At 38.1% G+C, this 19,181-nt stretch overlaps 1 protein-coding gene across 6 annotated transcripts in view; it reads left to right on the top strand.

Annotated features, from left to right (window-relative positions):
* Positions 1-19,181, top strand: part of slc35f4 (solute carrier family 35 member F4) — an 83,663-nt gene that overhangs the window by 36,194 nt on the left and 28,288 nt on the right. For 4 of the 6 annotated variants that reach the window (XR_012393006.1, XR_012393007.1, XM_009293258.5 and 1 more), the window contains exons 2-6: positions 5,868-6,168; positions 8,193-8,412; positions 9,064-9,189; positions 9,304-9,496; positions 14,408-14,497. Coding sequence is in view for 4 of the 6 variants with exons in the window: in XM_009293258.5 (XP_009291533.1) it covers positions 5,868-6,168; positions 8,193-8,412; positions 9,064-9,189; positions 9,304-9,496; positions 14,408-14,497 (930 nt within the window). In the remaining 2 variants the exon portion in view is untranslated. Of the gene's footprint in view, positions 1-5,867; positions 6,169-8,192; positions 8,413-9,063; positions 9,190-9,303; positions 9,497-14,407; positions 14,498-14,849; positions 17,316-19,181 lie in introns of those variants that run through there. The other 2 variants (XM_073927749.1, XM_068214633.2) reach the window with 2 other exon arrangements.

The raw sequence follows: 19,181 nt of genomic DNA, 5'->3' as shown, positions 1-19,181 counted from the left end.
AAAGTTCTGAGCTTATCATTGTTATTGACATAAATTTTATCGCGATTTGATATAAAATTGGCCCAGCCCTTTCAACGATAAAAACTGTAAAAATTATCCAGTAAAAATTTGTTAACAGTAAATTACCTTAATATATATGGTGAGTAACTATAGATGGACTTTTCCAGAATTCCCTGCTGGCTTGCGGCTATGGTTGTTTTTAGTCTTTTTAATTATTTTTAATTAATGTTACATCTAATGAGATTTTTTTCTGTGTAACAAAGCTACAATTTGTACATTTTTGTACATGGGTGTATAACATTAAAAATTAATGAAATATGGTAGCATTTACTTAAAAATTGGATTCAGTATATACATAAGAATCAGTGAGACTCTGTCTTTTTTGTGGTGGACAAATAACTAATATGTTAAATTTTTTTGGACAGCCAGGGGATGAGGTGAACTATAGAAACATGATCGTTCTCCTGATTGTCCACTGCTAAACATTTTTTTAAAATATGACGCGACTCCCCCCACAGAGCTCGATGAGACCCCGTTTTTGGAATCGCTGGTCTAATTAGCCAGAACTACTCGACTGAATGGACAAAAAAATTTTGTTTTTTCCCAGTTAATATTTGTGTGTACTTCAAAACATTGATGTATAACACTATAAGTTAATAAAATACGGTAGTTTACTGTAAAATTTTTGAATTTCTTTTACATTTCACTTCATTATTGACTCAGATCATCAGGTTGGACAGGAGCACTTTTAGCTTAGCTTAGCATAGATCAGTTAGTTGGATTAGATCATTAGCATCTCGCTCGTAAATGGCAGAAGAGTTTTGATAATTGTCCTATTTAAAGCTGGACTCTTGTGTAGTTTCATCATGTCCTGAGTCTGACCAAAAAAGAAAAGTTGATAATTGTCTAATTAGCCTGAACTACACGGCTAAATTGACAAAAAAATGGTAAACCTCAACTTTCTCAGTGTAGATTTGTGTGCACTTCAAAACATTGATTTATAACACTATAAATTGGAATTGGTATTTCTTTTACATTTCAGTTTATAGATTTAGCAGATCTCCAGGTCGGGCGGGAGCACTTTTAGCTTAGCGGAACTAATCAGCTAAATGGATTATAAAAATTGTAGATTTGTGTGTACTACAGTTTATAACACTATAAATAATTAAAAAACACTAGGAATAAGGAAATACGGTAACATTTACAGTACTTAAAAATTTTGAATTTCTTTTAGGTTTCTACCCTATTTTACAAGTAAAATTACAGAAATAAAACCACTGATAATCAATACAGATATTACAGATTTATTTTTAACACAACACTAACCTAGACACTTTCATCAAAAAAACACATAGAAACAAATTACAAAGAAGCATTTAGTTACACACTGAGTTTGTGTTTTTTGGAAAGCAAACAAAAAAAATCTTTAATTTCATTTACATCCTCAAAAAAATCTTTTAAAATAATTTTTTCTCTAAATTTAAGTCTAGTTCCTTGGCCTTTTGCGAAGATCACTATAACAAAGAGTCTATGTGAATGTGCGTTTATCCGTGTATGTGTGTGTGTGTGTGTGTGTGTGTGTGGACGTGCTTGCTGACCCAGCACACTGCAAGTTAGTGACCACGGCCAGCGCATGTCATCTTTTATTCCTGGCCTGGTGTAAATTGATCACTCTGAGTCTACAGCATAACGGATCTTGGCTTTGTGATACTAGCGCTCTTTCCCTTTTTTCAATCACCTCCATCTGCCAGTACTCTGTCTGTTTATCCATCCATCCATCTATATAGACACATAAAATGTCATCAATAAATCTTCTATGGAGAAAGTAATGACTGATGTCAAGCAGAATGCATGCTGATTGGCCGATGTTTTTGTGGGCGCCATGTGGTGTCGAGTTTCTATGTATATCCCACTATATCTGAATGGTCTCTGTGCCATGACCCTGTGGAGCTATTTTTGACAGGCTTGACTGTGCGACGTTGGCAGATTTTTAAACAGTGTCCAGCATTAGTGCTTCACCTGCAGGTAACTGACACTCGCAGCCACTGATCAATACATCCGTACGTATCAAAGAGAAAGATTGGGGCCAGCAGCATGAGGAAGTGTTGGTGAATAAAACACGCCAACAAAAGCAAGTGATTTGCATTTCCAAACCCTGGCTAAAAATAGTCTGTAATAATGTGTCCCAATGTTTGACCAAATAAAAGGCTGGAACAGAACCTTTTTGCTCATGTACAGCAAACTTAAAGTATATTTGCATCATCAGCAGGAAATACTAGTGCTTGGAAAGCAACAAAGGAATAGTTTTAAAGTTTGAAGTAGAATATAGTTAGAAACAAAGTGCACCTAAACATAAAGGGAAATAAAGAAAACAAAGTGTAATTACATATTAGAGATGGTTTTAAATAATGAATTTCTTATTTGCCAAATAAGACATAATCAGAATTTATGGGTCATTTAAACATTATTTCTGTATCCAAAATCGCCACTAATACAGTCATTCAATATTCCCTACATTATTTCACTTAACCAGTTAAACTCTGCTGTTATTTTGGGATCTCCGCCTGGATTTTTCCTACCCAAATTTAAAAGCTTCCCGAATCCACATGCAGAGGTGTAAATGCAAAAATTTAGTATAATTTTGAAGAAAACCCTTGAAATGTTCATAAAACACTATTGAAAGTGTTTAAAATAACTGTATATGTTGTCTGTGTTATATTAAGTGAAGTTTATTCATAATGAATCCCCCCTTCCACCCGTACCTTTTCAGCTTTCCCTCCTTAGAGCAGCATGGTGGCCCAGTGACTAGCACTGTCGCCTCACAGCAAGAACCTCACTGGTTCTAGTCCTCTAACAGGCCGGTGGTCGTTTCTGTGTGTAGTTTGCATGTTCTTCCTGTGCTTGCGTGGGTTTCCCCAAGTCCTCAGGTTTCCTCCCACATTCCAAAAATATGCACAAGTAAATTGATAAATCTAAATTTTGCAATACAGGTAATCTCATAATGCAGCATATCTTTTAATAGCATTCAATTTTTAGTCATCAGCTCTTATCAAGGGGGAGTTGTCAAGATCTACCTGCGCTCAAGGCTCCCATCTCTTCCTGCAAACGGGAGGGAGCCCAGGGCTCAAGTACCTTCAAGCTCAGGGCTCTCTCCCGGGACAGCATGCCAAACTTGCTTGTAATCAATCATCAGCTAAGTGTAAACTCTTGAACCACCTAAAAAAAGAGGTGCTTTTTGTATTTTTTTATGAACTCAAATTTGAAAGTGTACCTTTTAGGTTCTATGTGGTCTAGCGTGCTGTGATTAATTTTGGTGGTTCCTGCACATGTCTATAATCATAGGAAAAGAGAAAAATGTCTCTACCATAATTTATGCAAAAGTTATTGTATTTCATCTGATGAGAGGTGCTATACAAGCCACAGGGACCGATCATTGTTTTCATATTTCACTATTTTTTTGTTTGATCAAACATAATTCACTGTGTTTGGACCACTTTAGACAAATAAAAGGAATACTTTTGCACATCACCTCAAAAACAGAGGAGAAATGGCGCTAAAGCACACAGCATAAGGTAAGAGATGACAGCTGTCTGTGCTATCTGGGGCTGCTTAGTGATCATAAATGTATTGTTTTCACGTCTGCGCCATAGAAACACCACAATTCACTCGGCAACTGTTTTTATATGTAAATATAATTCTGTAAAAAGAATGCTAGAACTGTATGATAAAATCAGATTTTTACAAGTTTTACAAGATTTTCTGCTCAAAAAACTTAGCAGATCAATTATTACAGGGATTCTCAATCGGTGGGCCTTAGCGATCCTGCAGATGGGCTGCAAGATTAAAATGAACTCTCAATAATATACAATCATTTTTGGATTTCATTATAATATGCTATATTAAAATGATTAAGGTAATGCACTTTATCGTGCTCACTGATTGATTACTTCAAACTCGCTCAAAAAAAACTGCCTCATGATTGCGTCTGCTTCTATTACAACATGTCTGTTCATTCACAAACTATGCGTGAAGTGAAAGTATCTCTGTGTATTTTTGTGTGATCTATTAAATATATCCGCATAGTTGTCCAAATTAATGTCCTGTAAGTGTTTTATAATGGACGTGTGCCCATACAGGAGGATCTAGTGAGGCTCAATGGTTTTTCTGCCATAGAATGTAAAATAAACTTGCATATGAGCTTCAGACATGCTCTGATGGAGCTGTTCACTGTTTCTGTCAGCGATCTCTCAACAATATCCAGCTGCAAACTCAACTGTCATCAGATCGACGTGCTTCAACAGATTTAGGCTGGTTTACTGCATTTTTACATTTGTCTGTATTGAATAATAGATGTTTAATAGTAGATATTCAGTCAGTCCAGTCTTTTGCAAAATCCCTTTTGATCTGTGGTTCTCTTTGAATCTGTGTATATTTAAATATATATATATATATATATATATATATATATATATATATATATATATATATATATATATGTATGATATATTTTTTATTTTATATATGATTCAATTTAAATCAATAAAATATATTTTTTTATAAAATGCTAATAATAGAACTGATAACAGAAAGCACAACAAAAGCCATTTCCAGCAAAAATTAGCTAATAACATTGAGTGAGTGCTTTAGGCACGTAGTACATGTTCAACAAAAAGTTTTGTTTAAAATCATCTAAAACCCAGTGGCAGCGCATCCACAAATAACAGTTGTTTGCAAAAGCCGCTAAACGCCACTTGCCTTTGACAGCAAAAGCCGCTATGTCTCAAAAACCAATCAGAAGGCAACAATCGAATCCCTGATTTATATGAATTGCTGAATATGTACATTTTGAATAAGATTACATTGGAGCTGTTTTGTTGCTTGTGCCTTTAAATCTATTTTACGGTGTTCACTTCATTACAAACACAAACTTATTTAAAAACCATTTTAACTTAAAACTCATTCTTGAGGTCCAGCTGATCACAGAGAGTTGGAACAGATCTTTTAATTCCAGTTTCTTTACAAATCCTGTTCTGTGGATATGTTTATTTGTGTTACTAAAGGAGACATGTTACGCTGCTGTCAATCAATTCAGTGGGAGGGGAAAACCGCACTTCTGTACATCATGCTGTGATGGGCCTCAAAATCACTGGAATTTGGATCCTATTTTAATGTCATGGAATTTTGAAAAAGAGACTTCTTGGGTTTATATAACTCCAATATAAATGTGGACACACAACACCAAGGGTGCCCAAACTCTATCCTGGAGGGCCGGTGTCCTGCAAAGTTTAGTTCCAGTCCCAATGAGACACACCTGGGCTAGCTAATCAAGCTCCAACTAGGCCTTCTAGAAACATACTTGCAGGTGTGTTGAGGCAAGTTGGATCAAAATATGCAGAGCACCGGACCTCTACGAGTGAGTTTGGACACCCCTGCACTTCTTTTGTTTGAGCAAAGCTTTTAAAACTTGATTTTGCATCATACAGTAGGTGCTCTTTAAACAAATGTAAATGAAGATTGTAAATGAACGTGCCCAGCATTCACGTTCATTCAAAACTCCCAAACATCTGGATTACTATCATAATGTCTGTATTTCACCTCATTGCGTAAGAATGTATTTTGAGAAAAAAGCCATTAAACATTTTTTTAAAACATTACTCAAAATACATAGCAACCCATAAAGCTGAAATAATCTACACAATAGCATTTGAATGGACCGCTAACTGAGTTGGAGCTGCAGAACAGTGTGCAGCAGAGAATAAAAATAAACACAATTTCAGAATCCAGTTTGATTACCTGGTATGTAATGAGGCTGGGAAGTGTGCTCTAATGTGTGCTGTAATGGTGCAATACTGATCTCTGTGTTGCAGGAGAGGAGGGCTCAGATTCGCATGCAGAGACTCCAGTCAGTGAAACAAGTGGAGAGGCCACTGCATGTCAAACCTGCGCCAACACAGTGCTCAAGGTGCTGGGGGGCTTGCTGCTGGTGCTGTGTGTCTCCTCGTCCTGGGTGGGCACCACACAGGTGGTCCAGCTTACTTTCAAATCGTTTTCCTGTCCCTTTTTCATCACATGGTTCAGCACCAACTGGAACATTCTATTCTTCCCCCTCTACTACTCCGGGCATGTGGCTACCACCAGAGAAAAACAGACACCCATTCAGAAATTCAGGTGAAGTTCAAATGAATGAATCAGGTGAATTAGGATGTGATATGATACCCTACAATGCTACAAGGATATGAGTATTTACTCATTTGTCTTTTATTAAACACTTTCCTCTAAAGTAACTTACTGTACAGGGATGTCAAAACCTGCTCCTGGGGAACTCTGTCCGACAAAGTTCAGCTTCTGCTGCAATTACACACCGAATCATGGTGTTCAAATTCATTACAAACTTCAGGCAAGCGTGATGTATCAAGCTGAAATCCAAGATGTTGGCCCTCAGAAACAGTATTGGACATTCCTGCTGTACTTCTCTAACAGAAACACGATGAACTCCAAACTGGATATACTGCCCTCTGAATGAAAAACTTTGGTGTGAAAGCTATCATCATCACCATATTTAGGTGGAGTTCCATACCCAAGTGCTCAAAATTGCCCACTTTGAAGCGCCTTTTCGGAATGAAAGATTTCAAAGGGAACAACTGATTGAGACTTTAGGCCCCAATGATCCTTTGTCAGGGAAGTTGTTTGGTGTCAAACCGCACTTTAATTTTTGAAGGGCTCATCCCTATGCCCTAATCCAGGAGTCACCAATCTTGGTCCTGGAGGGCCGGTGTCCCTGCAGGGTTTAGTTCCAACTTGCTTCAACACACCTGCCTGGATGTTTCAAGTATATCTAGTAAGAGCTTGATTAGCTTGTTTAGGTGAGTTTGATTAGGGTTGGAGCTAAAATCTGTAGGACACCAGCCCTCCAGGAACAAGTTTGGTGAACCCTGCCCTAATCCTTTCGATGCTCTGGAGGGTAAACCCTTTGAAGATATTATGACATAGGAATGAGCCCTTCCAGGTGGAATACACACAGTTTACTAAAGTTTCTAAACCTGCTCTGAACAGGACCATCCTGCATAGATTTGTTTCTAACTCATTAAACTGTAAGTAGTTAATAAAGGCCTTCAGGCTCAGCAATATCTAGACTAAGGGTATGCAAACTCTTTGGTGCTAGCAGAGCGTAGCTTCAATCATAATCAAGCAAATCTGCCTAAAGATTTTAGTGCTCCTGAAGTTCTAGTTTAACCTCTTTATATGTGCGTCATTTGGACTGAAGCTAAACTGCAGGAAAATGAATCCGGAGGACCATATTTGAGGCGTGGGCTTTAACATGTCTGTACCAGGGGTGATCCTAAAGGTCCCACAGAGTCCTACAGAGTTTAATTTTAGCCAGTCCAAACACAACTGCCTCGAAGTTTGTAGTGAATCTATGTAGCTGCTTAAATTAGGACTTCAGCTTCAATCTGCCAACACCTGTCCAAGAACAGATTTGGATAGCCCAACTTTAAACCAATGGTTTTCAGTCCTGATCCTGCAAACTTTGTGATCTGCACATTCTGTACGGTCACTTAATGCATCTTTTTCTGATTGGATAGCTATCTGATTTGTGAAAATGGTTAAATGTACATTTGACCACAATAATGCGTCTCAGCTAAACAGATATGATTCCGATCTTCAAATTCCGCACATAGATGGATACCTGTCCCATGGATCTGCCCATTTTATTATTTACAGAATCATATGCTCTGTACCTTATTTGACATACAAATTATTCACTACTCTCCCAATTATTTTTGACATTTTGGGAGAACTAAAATGTACATACATTTGATCTTGTATATGATCTCAACAACCAGATGCATTTATACCTGTCCCGTTTCATCCCAAACCACCTCCTGAAGTGGTTTGAGGGATCGGATTTACATGTCTCTCTATAACTATTTGCATCTTAAATGCGTCTGATCAAAAAAAGCACATTAAGTGACCAGATGTAAAAAACCCCTATGTCTTGCTTAAATGAGCCCTTCAAGTCCTAAATTAATAAGCCGGTGATGTGAATCAATTGTGTTAAAAATGAGACATTTGAAGAGCTGTAGGTTCCTTGTACCATGATTGAAAATCATTGCTCTTGGTAGAACCAGTAGGCTACAGTCCAGCATTAACAAATTAAACAAACAGCATTTTTTTCTCATTTAATTGTTTAGGGAATGTAGCAGATTGTTTGGTGAGGATGGCATGTCTCTGAAGGTGTTTCTTAAGAGGACGGCACCATTCTCCATCTTGTGGACACTGACTAACTACCTGTACCTGTTAGCTCTGAGAAAACTAACCGCCACAGATGTCTCAGCACTCTACTGTTGCCACAAGGCCTTTGTCTTCCTCCTGTCATGGATCGTCCTCAAAGATCGTTTCATGGGTGTGCGGGTAGGTAGAATATGTATTTTCTTCTGCATTTTCTTAGGTTCAGTGATAAAAATGACCACCAATAGCAAATCAGAACGGAACTGATTTTCTTTTTATTGAATATGTCCAATCATCATGACATTGTCTATAATAGAAGATGTCCACAAAAACGTTTAAGTCAAAATCTGTGTAAATATTACAGAAAGGCAATACATATATTCATTTAGGTCTAGAATCATTATTTTCGATGATAAGAACAAGATGCGCAGCTAGGATTTTTAATTGGCTCCTAAAATATTTCCACAGGATCTAGTATACAGATGATTGTAAAGATACAAGTGTCGTGGCATATTTTTTACAGATAGCAAATATAATTGGTGGGTAAATGAATTATTCAAGTTTTAAAAAGCTCGGCACTGAAAGACGCTGCTATTTTATGTCAGAATTCTTGACTTTTACTGCACTTGATGTCTCAGAGATCTGGACTCTTTAGTATCTGCGTACTACTTCCAGCAAACATGCTTCTATTTTCAACTATCCATCTCAATTATTAAAGCAGACAAGTGTAAATCAAAATCATACCCTGAAGGGCACTGAAGCATGTTGTAGTTTGACTTCAGTAGTGTTTAAGGCTTTATTGAATAATAATGTCTTTGTAATTGTTCCTCTAAGATTGTTGCTGCCATCATGGCTATCACAGGAATTGTGATGATGGCGTATGCTGATGGTTTCCATGGAGATTCCTTTATGGGTGTGGCCTTAGCCGTTGGCTCCGCCTCCACTTCTGCGCTCTACAAGGTCAGTGCTGTTCATGCTCAGCTGAAAATACTGATTCCCAGAAGACCCTTGATGACCATTAAGACTCCTTTAGTATTGGTATGCTTTCCTTCAAAACCTCTTTGTACCACTCAGGTGCTGTTTAAGATGTTCCTCGGCAGTGCCAATTTGGGCGAGGCTGCTCATTTCTTCTCAACAATGGGCTTTTTCAACCTCATCTTCATTTCCTGTGTTCCCCTCATCCTGTACTTCACCAGAGTGGAGCACTGGGGATCCCTCTCCTCTTTACCCTGGGGTTACCTCTGCGGGGTGGCTGGCCTTTGGCTAGGTAACATGAATTTATGAAAACTACTTTTAACCACACTTCATTTTAAGGTATAATTCTCACTATTAATAACTAATTAACTGTGACATTTAGCTCAATAAACTTTAATTTGATGCAGTAATTAATGAAGTAGTAGTTGGGTTTAGATATTGGGTAGGATTATGGATCCAGGGTATTAATAAACAGCAAATACTGTATCTTAAGAGTAGGCAGGAAATGAACCACTATTTAATAGTGAGATTTGGTCCCTATACTAAAGTGTTACCTAATTTTATGTTTTCACACCTAGGGGTTGTTTGATTTGTTCTGGAACAGGCATTCAGTTTTGCAGTTTCTCCTTAGTTTGGTTGGCTTTCACAACATTCTAAATAAATAAATCAAAACATTTTCATACAACTGGGCTTTCCTACCTCAGAAACTTACCATGCTTCCTTGAATTATTGTCAAAATCACTCGCTTTTTGTAACACTGTAACTAGAAATTATTTTTGAGCATTTAGATCAGTGGTCTTAAACTCAAACAGATTTTAGCTTCAACCACCTCCAAACCACACCTGCTTGAGTAGTCTTGAGTACCTTGGCTGCATCCGAAACCACCTACTATGCAGGTATACTATAAGGTACTGCATTTGAATTGAAACATACTAATCTGCCGTTAGAAAAGTACGCTCTATATAGTATGAATGTGAGTAGTATGACTAACTAGAATGTATTACATTCGCCATTTTGTCATGATCACGTGACCTGATCATGGGAAAGCGTAGCGAGCATCGGATGGGCACTTCAGAATCATGCTGGAAGTAGTAAGTCATCCGGGTACTTCTTGCATACTGTTCAAGTTCAATTCAATTCAAATTTTCTGAATTCGGAGATACTACTCGGCTCACATACTGTTTTTAGCATACTATATAGTATGAAATTACGCAATTTTAGACACAGCCTTTGATTAGTTGGATCAGCTGTGCTTGATTAGGGTTCGAGCAAAACTGTGCAAAGCTGCAGCCCTCCAGGATTTTTAGACCCATGATTTAGATCAAAGTAACACTGTTGGGGGGCTTAATTAGCATTTACTTCAGAGTAGGGTCCAACTTACACAATGTGCTTTGACTAAGCATCCCATACAATATACTGTACGTATACTTAAATAGACAGAAAACTAATGTTAGCACTGTGGAGCTGTGTTCTCTTTTCACCTTGGATGATTTGGAATGGCAAAAGTTGTCATAGGTGATTTAGCCTTCCGTTTTTAGCGCTAGAACACAACTCATACAATGACATTATGTTTTCATTATCCCAACCCATGACTTGTCCTTCAATTGCCGACTGAATACCTGATGTCACTGTCGGCTAGCTTACATCAGTTCCTAGTGACAGGAGTTGTCACCATACTAGAATTACCATTGAAGTGCTCAACAGAAGTGACTGTGATTGGCCATGAAGGTAATCAGTTCACCCAACTCAATGCTGTTTGAGTGTAAACACAGATACAGCGATCGCTCATCAGCAACAAACAGACAAGCCCGCTGATCGAAGGGATCAATGTCCCTGTATCTGTGGTTACAATGCTCAAATATTAGCGGGAAATTTTAAAACATTCAGTATCGGTTAGTATCGAATTCCAGTATTGTGACATCATTAGTGCAAGGTAAATTTGAAAATTGCCCAGGGGTATATTTAGTTTTCAAGGGACTGGCCTTGATCATATAACTTAATTCCTATAAATACTTGGGTAGTTATACCCGTAGTTCAAGTCAGAGTATGTTATAGGATTCTCCTTATATCAGGCTAAATAAACAACTTTGTCGCGGTTATAATGCACCTTATGACTTTCAGTAGGAATCAAACCTTCATGTATATTTTTTGACAAAAGTAGCTTTGGCCCAATCCCAATTCTATTTTTGTACCCCTACCTCTTTCCTTTCCCTCGGCCCTTAATACCGAGTGTGAAGGGGAAGGGCTTTAAACTTTACCCCTAACAATTGGGACAGCCCTACAGCACCTGCACACATCATCATATGTCATCACAATCTCATGCTTCAAAAGAGATTGACAATCGCGACTGTTGGAGTTTTTCCAGTTGCGTTAATTTTTTTTGGTATTTATTCTTCAGGAAATCACTGAATGCAATAATATCATGTTATCATAATGATATAATGTGGCAATAAGATTAAAACTATACTGCTCATTTGCAAAGTGGCTATATTCATCAATTTAAACACACAAAAAACAACATTGATATTATAGCAGACACTGTAAAACAGGGGTGTCAAACTCAGTTCCAAAAGGGCCGCAGCCCTGCACAATTTAGTTCCAACCCTGCTCCGACACACTTACCTGTAGGTTTCAAACAAGCCTGAAGGACTCAATTAGTTTGATCAAGTGTGTTTAATTAGGGTTGGAACTAAACTGTGCAGAGCTGCGGCCCTTTTGTAACTGAGTTTGACACCTGTGCTGTAAAGGTCATTCCCAGCTTGACTTTTCTGACTGGGTATTCGAGTTTCATTCAGTTTCAGAATGTTGTTGGACTACTATACAGGAGTTATTATTAGGTATTATGGAGAGCAAAATTTAGAGTTTTTTTATTTTAGTGGTTTTTTTTTTAAAGCATGACTGTAAAACACTTAAATATATTAAAATATATACTTGTTTGTTGTAAAAATTCATAATAATGATAAAAAAGCCATGCTGCCATTGTGGCAGATGTATTCTGGGAAATTTTCTTACCCCTTGGTTTTTATGTGTGGTCATAAAAAATCTCCGTTCTAAGGGGTATCTAGCCCTTCAACTTAGCCCTACACTTTTAAGCTAAAGAGAATCGGGACAGGGTAAAAAGGGGGAAGGGCTAAGGCAGGGCTATTCAATCAGTTTGTCATGGGGGTCAGTTCATGAAAAGCATCCCAGACGAAGGGCCGGAGAGATATAACTTGCTATATAAGTGATGACACAACTGCATTTAAGAGCCAATATGCTGTATATTTTTGCTCCTTAAGACACCCACGTTGGCTTTTTCTACATTAAAATGTTAATATATTGTATTTTGAAACTACATAATATTACTGCATTGTACAATAGACTTTTTTTTTTACAAACATACAAATGTTGTATTTCAGAGCACAACAAAAGCAGTGCATTGCTGAAGTAGGCTTCTTCTACATTCAAACACGTTCATATGTTATGTTTTGAACTGCATAACAATTAGGGATGCAACAATTATAGATTTTGGTTGTACAATTATATAGTCTGAAGAATAATCATGTTTTCACTGTTATCACGTATAATGTAAATTCAAACTTTATATTAGGTAGGTAGCTATTAAGATTAACTGTTGTTGCCATCTGCATTCATGCATACATAATCATTTTAATAATAATTCATCCAACATATCGTTTGTTTACATTGCACTAAAAGGCACGCACAAATCTCACCGTGAAATGTTTTCTACCGTGCTCGCCCAGAAAGACGCAAGCGCGTCGCTCCGCTGGCGCCCGCATATTGTCATATATTCTTACATTAGAAATAACAAACTTGCAAGCGGAAAAGACGTGATATGGGAACGGCCGCTGCGATAGTAAATCCTGTGTGCGTGCGTATTAGCCTCGGTGTACTTCAAACTTAAAACTGGCGCACAGACAGTGCATTCCGTGCAACAGAAATGCGGCTTAGAGAAGACTTTACGATTAATAAACTGTGAGGAATTAAATCGCAGTTAATAGTGAAATCGACTAATCGTTGCATCCCTATTATCGATATCAGTGCATTGTACAAATAGCCTTTTCTACAAACATGTTTTCAGCTGCCCGCACCACTCGCTTATGATGACTCACGCTCTGGTAAGCCTTTAACTGCAGCTCGTGCTGTTATTGAACAGACGCACATAACTTCATAACTATAGCGGCCATTTGTCGACTGAACTAAATTTATTTTTGATGTCTGTCACACTGTTTGGAGGGCCGGAACAAAGTGCCTCGGGGGCCGGATTCGGCCCGCGGGCCGCCAATTGAATAGCCCAGGGCTAAGGGGTAGAATTGGGATTGGGCCTCAATCTGGCTATTTTAATTAGATATTCCAGTTAAATCTATGATTCGTATTCAGAGTTGTTATCAAAAGTGCTTACAGTACTTGTAATAGTTCATCATTCATTATAAAAAAGCCTGCTTCATTAATCTATTTGCTTGAGCTGCTTATTTTTACAGCAACCAAACAACTTTAGAGATAATTTTCGCATTTAAATGATATTTCACTGTTTTATTTGCTGCAGATCCAATTCATTCATAAATGCCTAAATGAACTGAACTAAAGAATAAATGCACCCACCGCTAAAACAAATGCTAACCAGCAAAACCTTGAGTATTGTCTCAGTAAGCAACAGTAGGCTAACCAAAGCTTAGCTTAGCAAAAAAAAGAACCTCAGTTTGTACAAAGTTTCTGGTGATAAATCCTGCTGACAGTTTACCACTTCATCACTGCTGGTTCAGATGTAAGCCAGCCTTGCAGTGGATCAAATACAGTACATCTTTTAAGTACACTTCCAAGATTGCTTTAAGTGCTTAGTAAGTGAGCGAAATCAGGTTAGAATCATCAATTTACACCTTGAAGAAGCATTTCTTAGACACCCAATATGTGCTGCATCAGACAGTGTAGAGCATAATAGTAACGGATCCACTTATATTTACAGTATATTTGAGCTGAAGCGGACCTCCGTGTCTCTAGGGGGGGTTAAGGATAATATGATATCCATTAACCTTTGTCACTTGTCCAAATATCATGAATTTTGCTGCATATTTGACCACTCGGAGAGGATTGAATGACAAAAGATGCTATATGACTAAAGCATAACACTAAGTTCATGTTTCTTATTTACTCTCTCTCTCTTTCTCTCCCTCTCTCTATCTCTCTCCCTCTCTCTCTCTCATAGTATTTAACATCCTGGTCAATGTAGGAGTGGTGCTCACATATCCTATCCTCATATCCATTGGGACGTTACTCAGTGTTCCAGGCAATGCAGGTGCGTGAGTCAATTTTGTATGCCATTAGGCAGTAGACAATGCATGATGATTTATTAGTTATAAGTATATATGTATGAACTGTATTTATAAACTTGCATCCACACACATACACATCGTTCTGCCAGAAATAGCCATCACAAAGAGGCACTGTGGTCCCAATATGTAACAATATTTTGGTTGGCTGTGATTAAAATAATACTTGTACTAATAGGCCCAAACATATTCCCTTACAGCACCAACTGCTTGACTCAATGAAACAGAATGTATTCATGCTGTCATGTTGATTATGCCAAATTCTAATCATACACTGGGAAAAGCGATTAGTTCTTTCATTCATTTTTTTTCTTTCAGCTAAGTCCCTTATTTATCCGGGGTCACCACTGCAGAATGAACCACCAACTATTGCAGCATATGTTTTACACGGCGGATGCCCTTCCAGCCAGAACCCAGTACCGGGAATACACTCTAACATTCACACACTACAGCCAATTTAGTTCATCCAGTTCACCTATAGCGCATGTTTTTAGACTGTGGGGGAAAGCAGTTGAAACTGGGTTGTTGCTAGATCGGATACGTTTGTGGCCGAAAGTTAACAAGAATTCTTTATAGTTTATTAAATTTCTAAATTTATTGTATTTTATTAACAGTAATACAGTAATGTAAAACTGTAGTTGTACCAAGTATTATTTATGTTATCTATTAAATTGCCCAATAAATTGTATTTTTTAACGCCTAGCCCTACCCCAACCCTAAACTCAACTGTTACAGTACTGTAAAAAAATTAATTATCATTATTTTTATTTAATGTTTTTATTACAACCAATAGAAACAAAAAAAAAACTGATAGAAGTATAGTACAAGCAATACAAATATTACTTTTTGCAACAAGAGAAATGTAACAATTTTAAAAGAAATTTTAAAAAGGTAAAGCAAAAGACAAAGAGAGAGAAAAAGAAACAAACAAAAAAATAAAATAAGGGCAAATGACAAAAATTAAAACAAATAATGCAAAAGTGGCGGATCTGTTCGGCGAAATATCTGACTGCGTGTCACCGCATCCCTAAGGACTGTTTGGCGAAATATTTGACTGCATGTCACTGCATATCAAACGACTGAAACTATGTGAAGTTTATTCATAAACTAATTTTGAGAGGATCACATGCTTATGATTTATCACGGCCAGTCTCGCATTTGCTAATCACTAATCTTCCAATCATATGAGCCCTAAGCCACTATAAATAGCCTCAGTTTTCAGTTCACTTTATCTTCGTTTGGAAGAAACCCCCCTCCTCCCCTATTCTCCTCCTTTACCTGTGATTGGGCGGCACGGCGGTCCAGTGGTTAGCACTGCGAGCCACACAGCAAGAATACTGCCGGCCCTAGTTCCATAGGACCGGTGGGTGTTTCTGTGGGGAGTTTGTATGTCCTCCTCGTGTCCGCGTGGGTTTTCCCCGGGTTCTCCGGTTTCCTCCCACCATCCAAAGACATTCAACATACATAACAATTAAGCTTTTCTAATCCCTTACGTTCCCTTAGCTACAGCAGCAGGGGAGTTCTGAGATCCACTGAGCTCGGGCACCCTTCTTGCTCTGCCAACGGGAGGAAGCCCCGGGCTCGAGGAGCCCTTGAGCTCGGGGCTCTCTCCCGGGACAGCATGCCAAATAAGCTTTGTAAATCATCAGCTAAGTGTGATCTCTTGAAATAAGTAGAGAAATCTCTACTGTGCTGCTGAGTGAGAGAGCGCTTCTCACTGAACAGCGCAGCAGCGATGACGTAAGTGCCGAGACCCATTTGTGGTGTGAGCTATTTGTGGTAGCTCATCTACTTTAAGGTTCTAACTGTTGTCTTTGTATTAGCTAAACTGTCCAGTCATTCTCCTCATTAATCTGGCATCAATAGGGATTTTTTCTCTTTTTCATTCTGACTTTAACTTCAAAATTAATCAAAAGCAAACATAAAATGCTTATAATTGCGCTGTCAAAAAAAAAGATCAATTACTCAACTTTTATTTATGTAGCTCTTTACTACAACCAAGGTTGACCAAAGTGCTTTACACAAGTAAAAGCAAATTATACAACACATTAAAAAAGCAGACTATGCAAAACAATACTAGAAATATCAATAAAATACACAAACATTAAAACATAACGAAGTGTCAGTGCTATGCATTAAAGCCAATTTAAACGAGTGGGTCTTAAACTCGGCTTTAAAAGTGGCAGGTCAGTGATTGCACGAAGCTCAGTAGGAAGGGTATTCCAAAGTTTAGGACCTGCCACTGCAAAAGAGCGATCAACCTACTGCTTGTATCTTAACCGAGGGACTTTAAGCAGAAGTTTGTCAGCAGATCGCAAAGCTCTGCTGGGTTTGTCAATGTGCAAAATTTTGGCATGAATAAGTAGGAGCAAGATCATTAAAAACAAACATCAAAAGTTTAAAATCAATTCTAAACTTAAATAGCATTACATTTACTGACGAGTAAAAAAAAAAAGATCAAAGACGTTTAATGGTATTCTTAAGCCAGATGTTCTTCCCATTCTCACGTTTTACAGATTGTCTTGTCTACATCTGCATCAAGGTGCTGCCATGTTCAGTTTGGTTTATCAGATAACAGCTTTAACTAGCAGTTGTACAGATGTACCTAATACAGCATCTGGTAGATGGGTGTTATCATAAATTATTAGGATGATAATTAGGATTATTCATATTAGTTTAATATTATCACAAAAAAACAACTTGTAAAAAAACCCAAATTAAATTAATCTAAAAATATTACTGACAAAATTAAGATTTTGGTGCAAAATAAAACTTGGAGATGTTAATGATGTTAAGGCATACTGTATTATAAGTCAGGTCTTCTTAACTCAAGGCAAACAACCAGACTATAATAAAGGGGTGGCGAGGTTGCCAAGACGACAGTAAATGCCTTAAGAGGGTGCTTGTCTTGTTCCTTGTCTTTCAAGGTCAGTTTGTTATATTCCACTTGGCTTTTCTTTACACAGTCTTCTATGATTCATTTGTGATTTATGCTGCATTGCTTATGGTAGACTGCGTAATGCATTTGAATGGGATTGTAAATGTAAATTCACAGTTACACTCTTTGATATGAAATAATTTCTTTTTTAGAGCCATTAATGAGGAACAAACGCTATTATAATTGGACTTTATGAGCACTAATTTTAATACTAAAAAGGTTGTGTATTTTAAAGTCATCCAAACGGCTCTCTCCTGGAAATCTTAAAGCTCATGCTGAAGATTTTCACAGTAATGAATCTTCTTTTACTGGAGTTAATTGGTTGTGTGGCAAAGAGGACTTTGGTGATGTAGACAGTGTGGGCACAAGGTCACATCTGAATTATAAGAACTCACTCCTGTGTAGTTAAATAATTTTATAGAAATTGCCGGTAATCATTGAACTGTTAATAATATTAAATAATTGCACAGGGTTTTTTGTGCTAAGCCTGATTAATCTCTCATTTATGCCTAATTAGGGACCGAGCACCGAACGGTGCAAGGCCCTATTGGAATTGCTCCGTTTATTAGGGACCGAGCACCGAACGGTGCAAGGCCCTATTGGAATTGCTCCGTTTATTATTAGGGACCGAGCACCGAAACGGTGCGTAGGCCCTATTGGATTTGCTCCGTTTATTAGGGACCGAGCACCGAAACGGTGCGTAGGCCCTATTGGAATTGCTCCGTTTTTTATTATTATTATTATTATTATTATTATTCCGCCCCCTATCGGGGCACTTTTGAGGGTCTAAACATGCCCGAAAACTCATGAAAATTTGCACACACACCAAACCCGGTGTAAATAGCAGGTTGATATGGGTCTCGGAAGTGGGCGTGGCAAAATGACTCGACAGCGCCACCTAGAAAAATTAAACGGACGAGCCCCCAATCCACGAATCACACACATGCACGAAAATTGGCAAACACCTCAAACACGCCAAAACATACGAAAAAGTCTCTTGGAGCCATATCTCAAACCCAACAGGAAGTCGGATATTTTTGACTTCCTGCGGCGAAAAAGTGGCGTTTTTGCCATTTCCAAGCGTTGTATTTTAACGAACTCCTCCTAGGGATTTTATCCTATCGACACCAAAATTGGGTTTTGTCATCTAAAGGCCTTGGCGATGGTAAATTGCGAAGCTTTAGAGTTTTCGTCGATGGGCGTGTCCGTGGCGGCCTCGCAAACTTTGACAATTCGCCACAAAACAGGAAGTCGTTATAACTCAGGCATGCATTATCGAATCTGCCTCAAAATTCACACGCTTGATAAGAGTCCTGACCTGAACACGTTTACATGCCAATATCCAGATACAGTTATAGCGCCACCTGCTGGCCACAGGAAATGACATGTTTTACACTGTAACAAACTCCTCCCACAAATTCTTTCGAATCAGCACCAAATTTGGGTTGTGTTATCTGAAAGCTCTAGCAATGATATATTGAGAAGATCTAGAGTTTTCGGAGAGGGGCGTGTCCGTTGCGCCATGACAAACCTCAACGCTTCGCCATGGAAAAGGAAGTCCTCATAACTCAACCACACAAAGTCCGGTCAGCCTGAAATTTCACATGGTTGATAAAAGTCCTCCCCTGAACACATCCACATAACAATATTGAAGTGGGCGTGGCAAAATGACTCGACAGCGCCACCTAGAAAAATTAAACGGACGAGCCCCT

This window comes from Danio rerio, chromosome 17, assembly GCF_049306965.1.
Source record: "Danio rerio strain Tuebingen ecotype United States chromosome 17, GRCz12tu, whole genome shotgun sequence".
NCBI lineage: Eukaryota > Metazoa > Chordata > Actinopteri > Cypriniformes > Danionidae > Danio > Danio rerio.
This window is presented reverse-complemented; position numbering and strand designations above follow the sequence as displayed.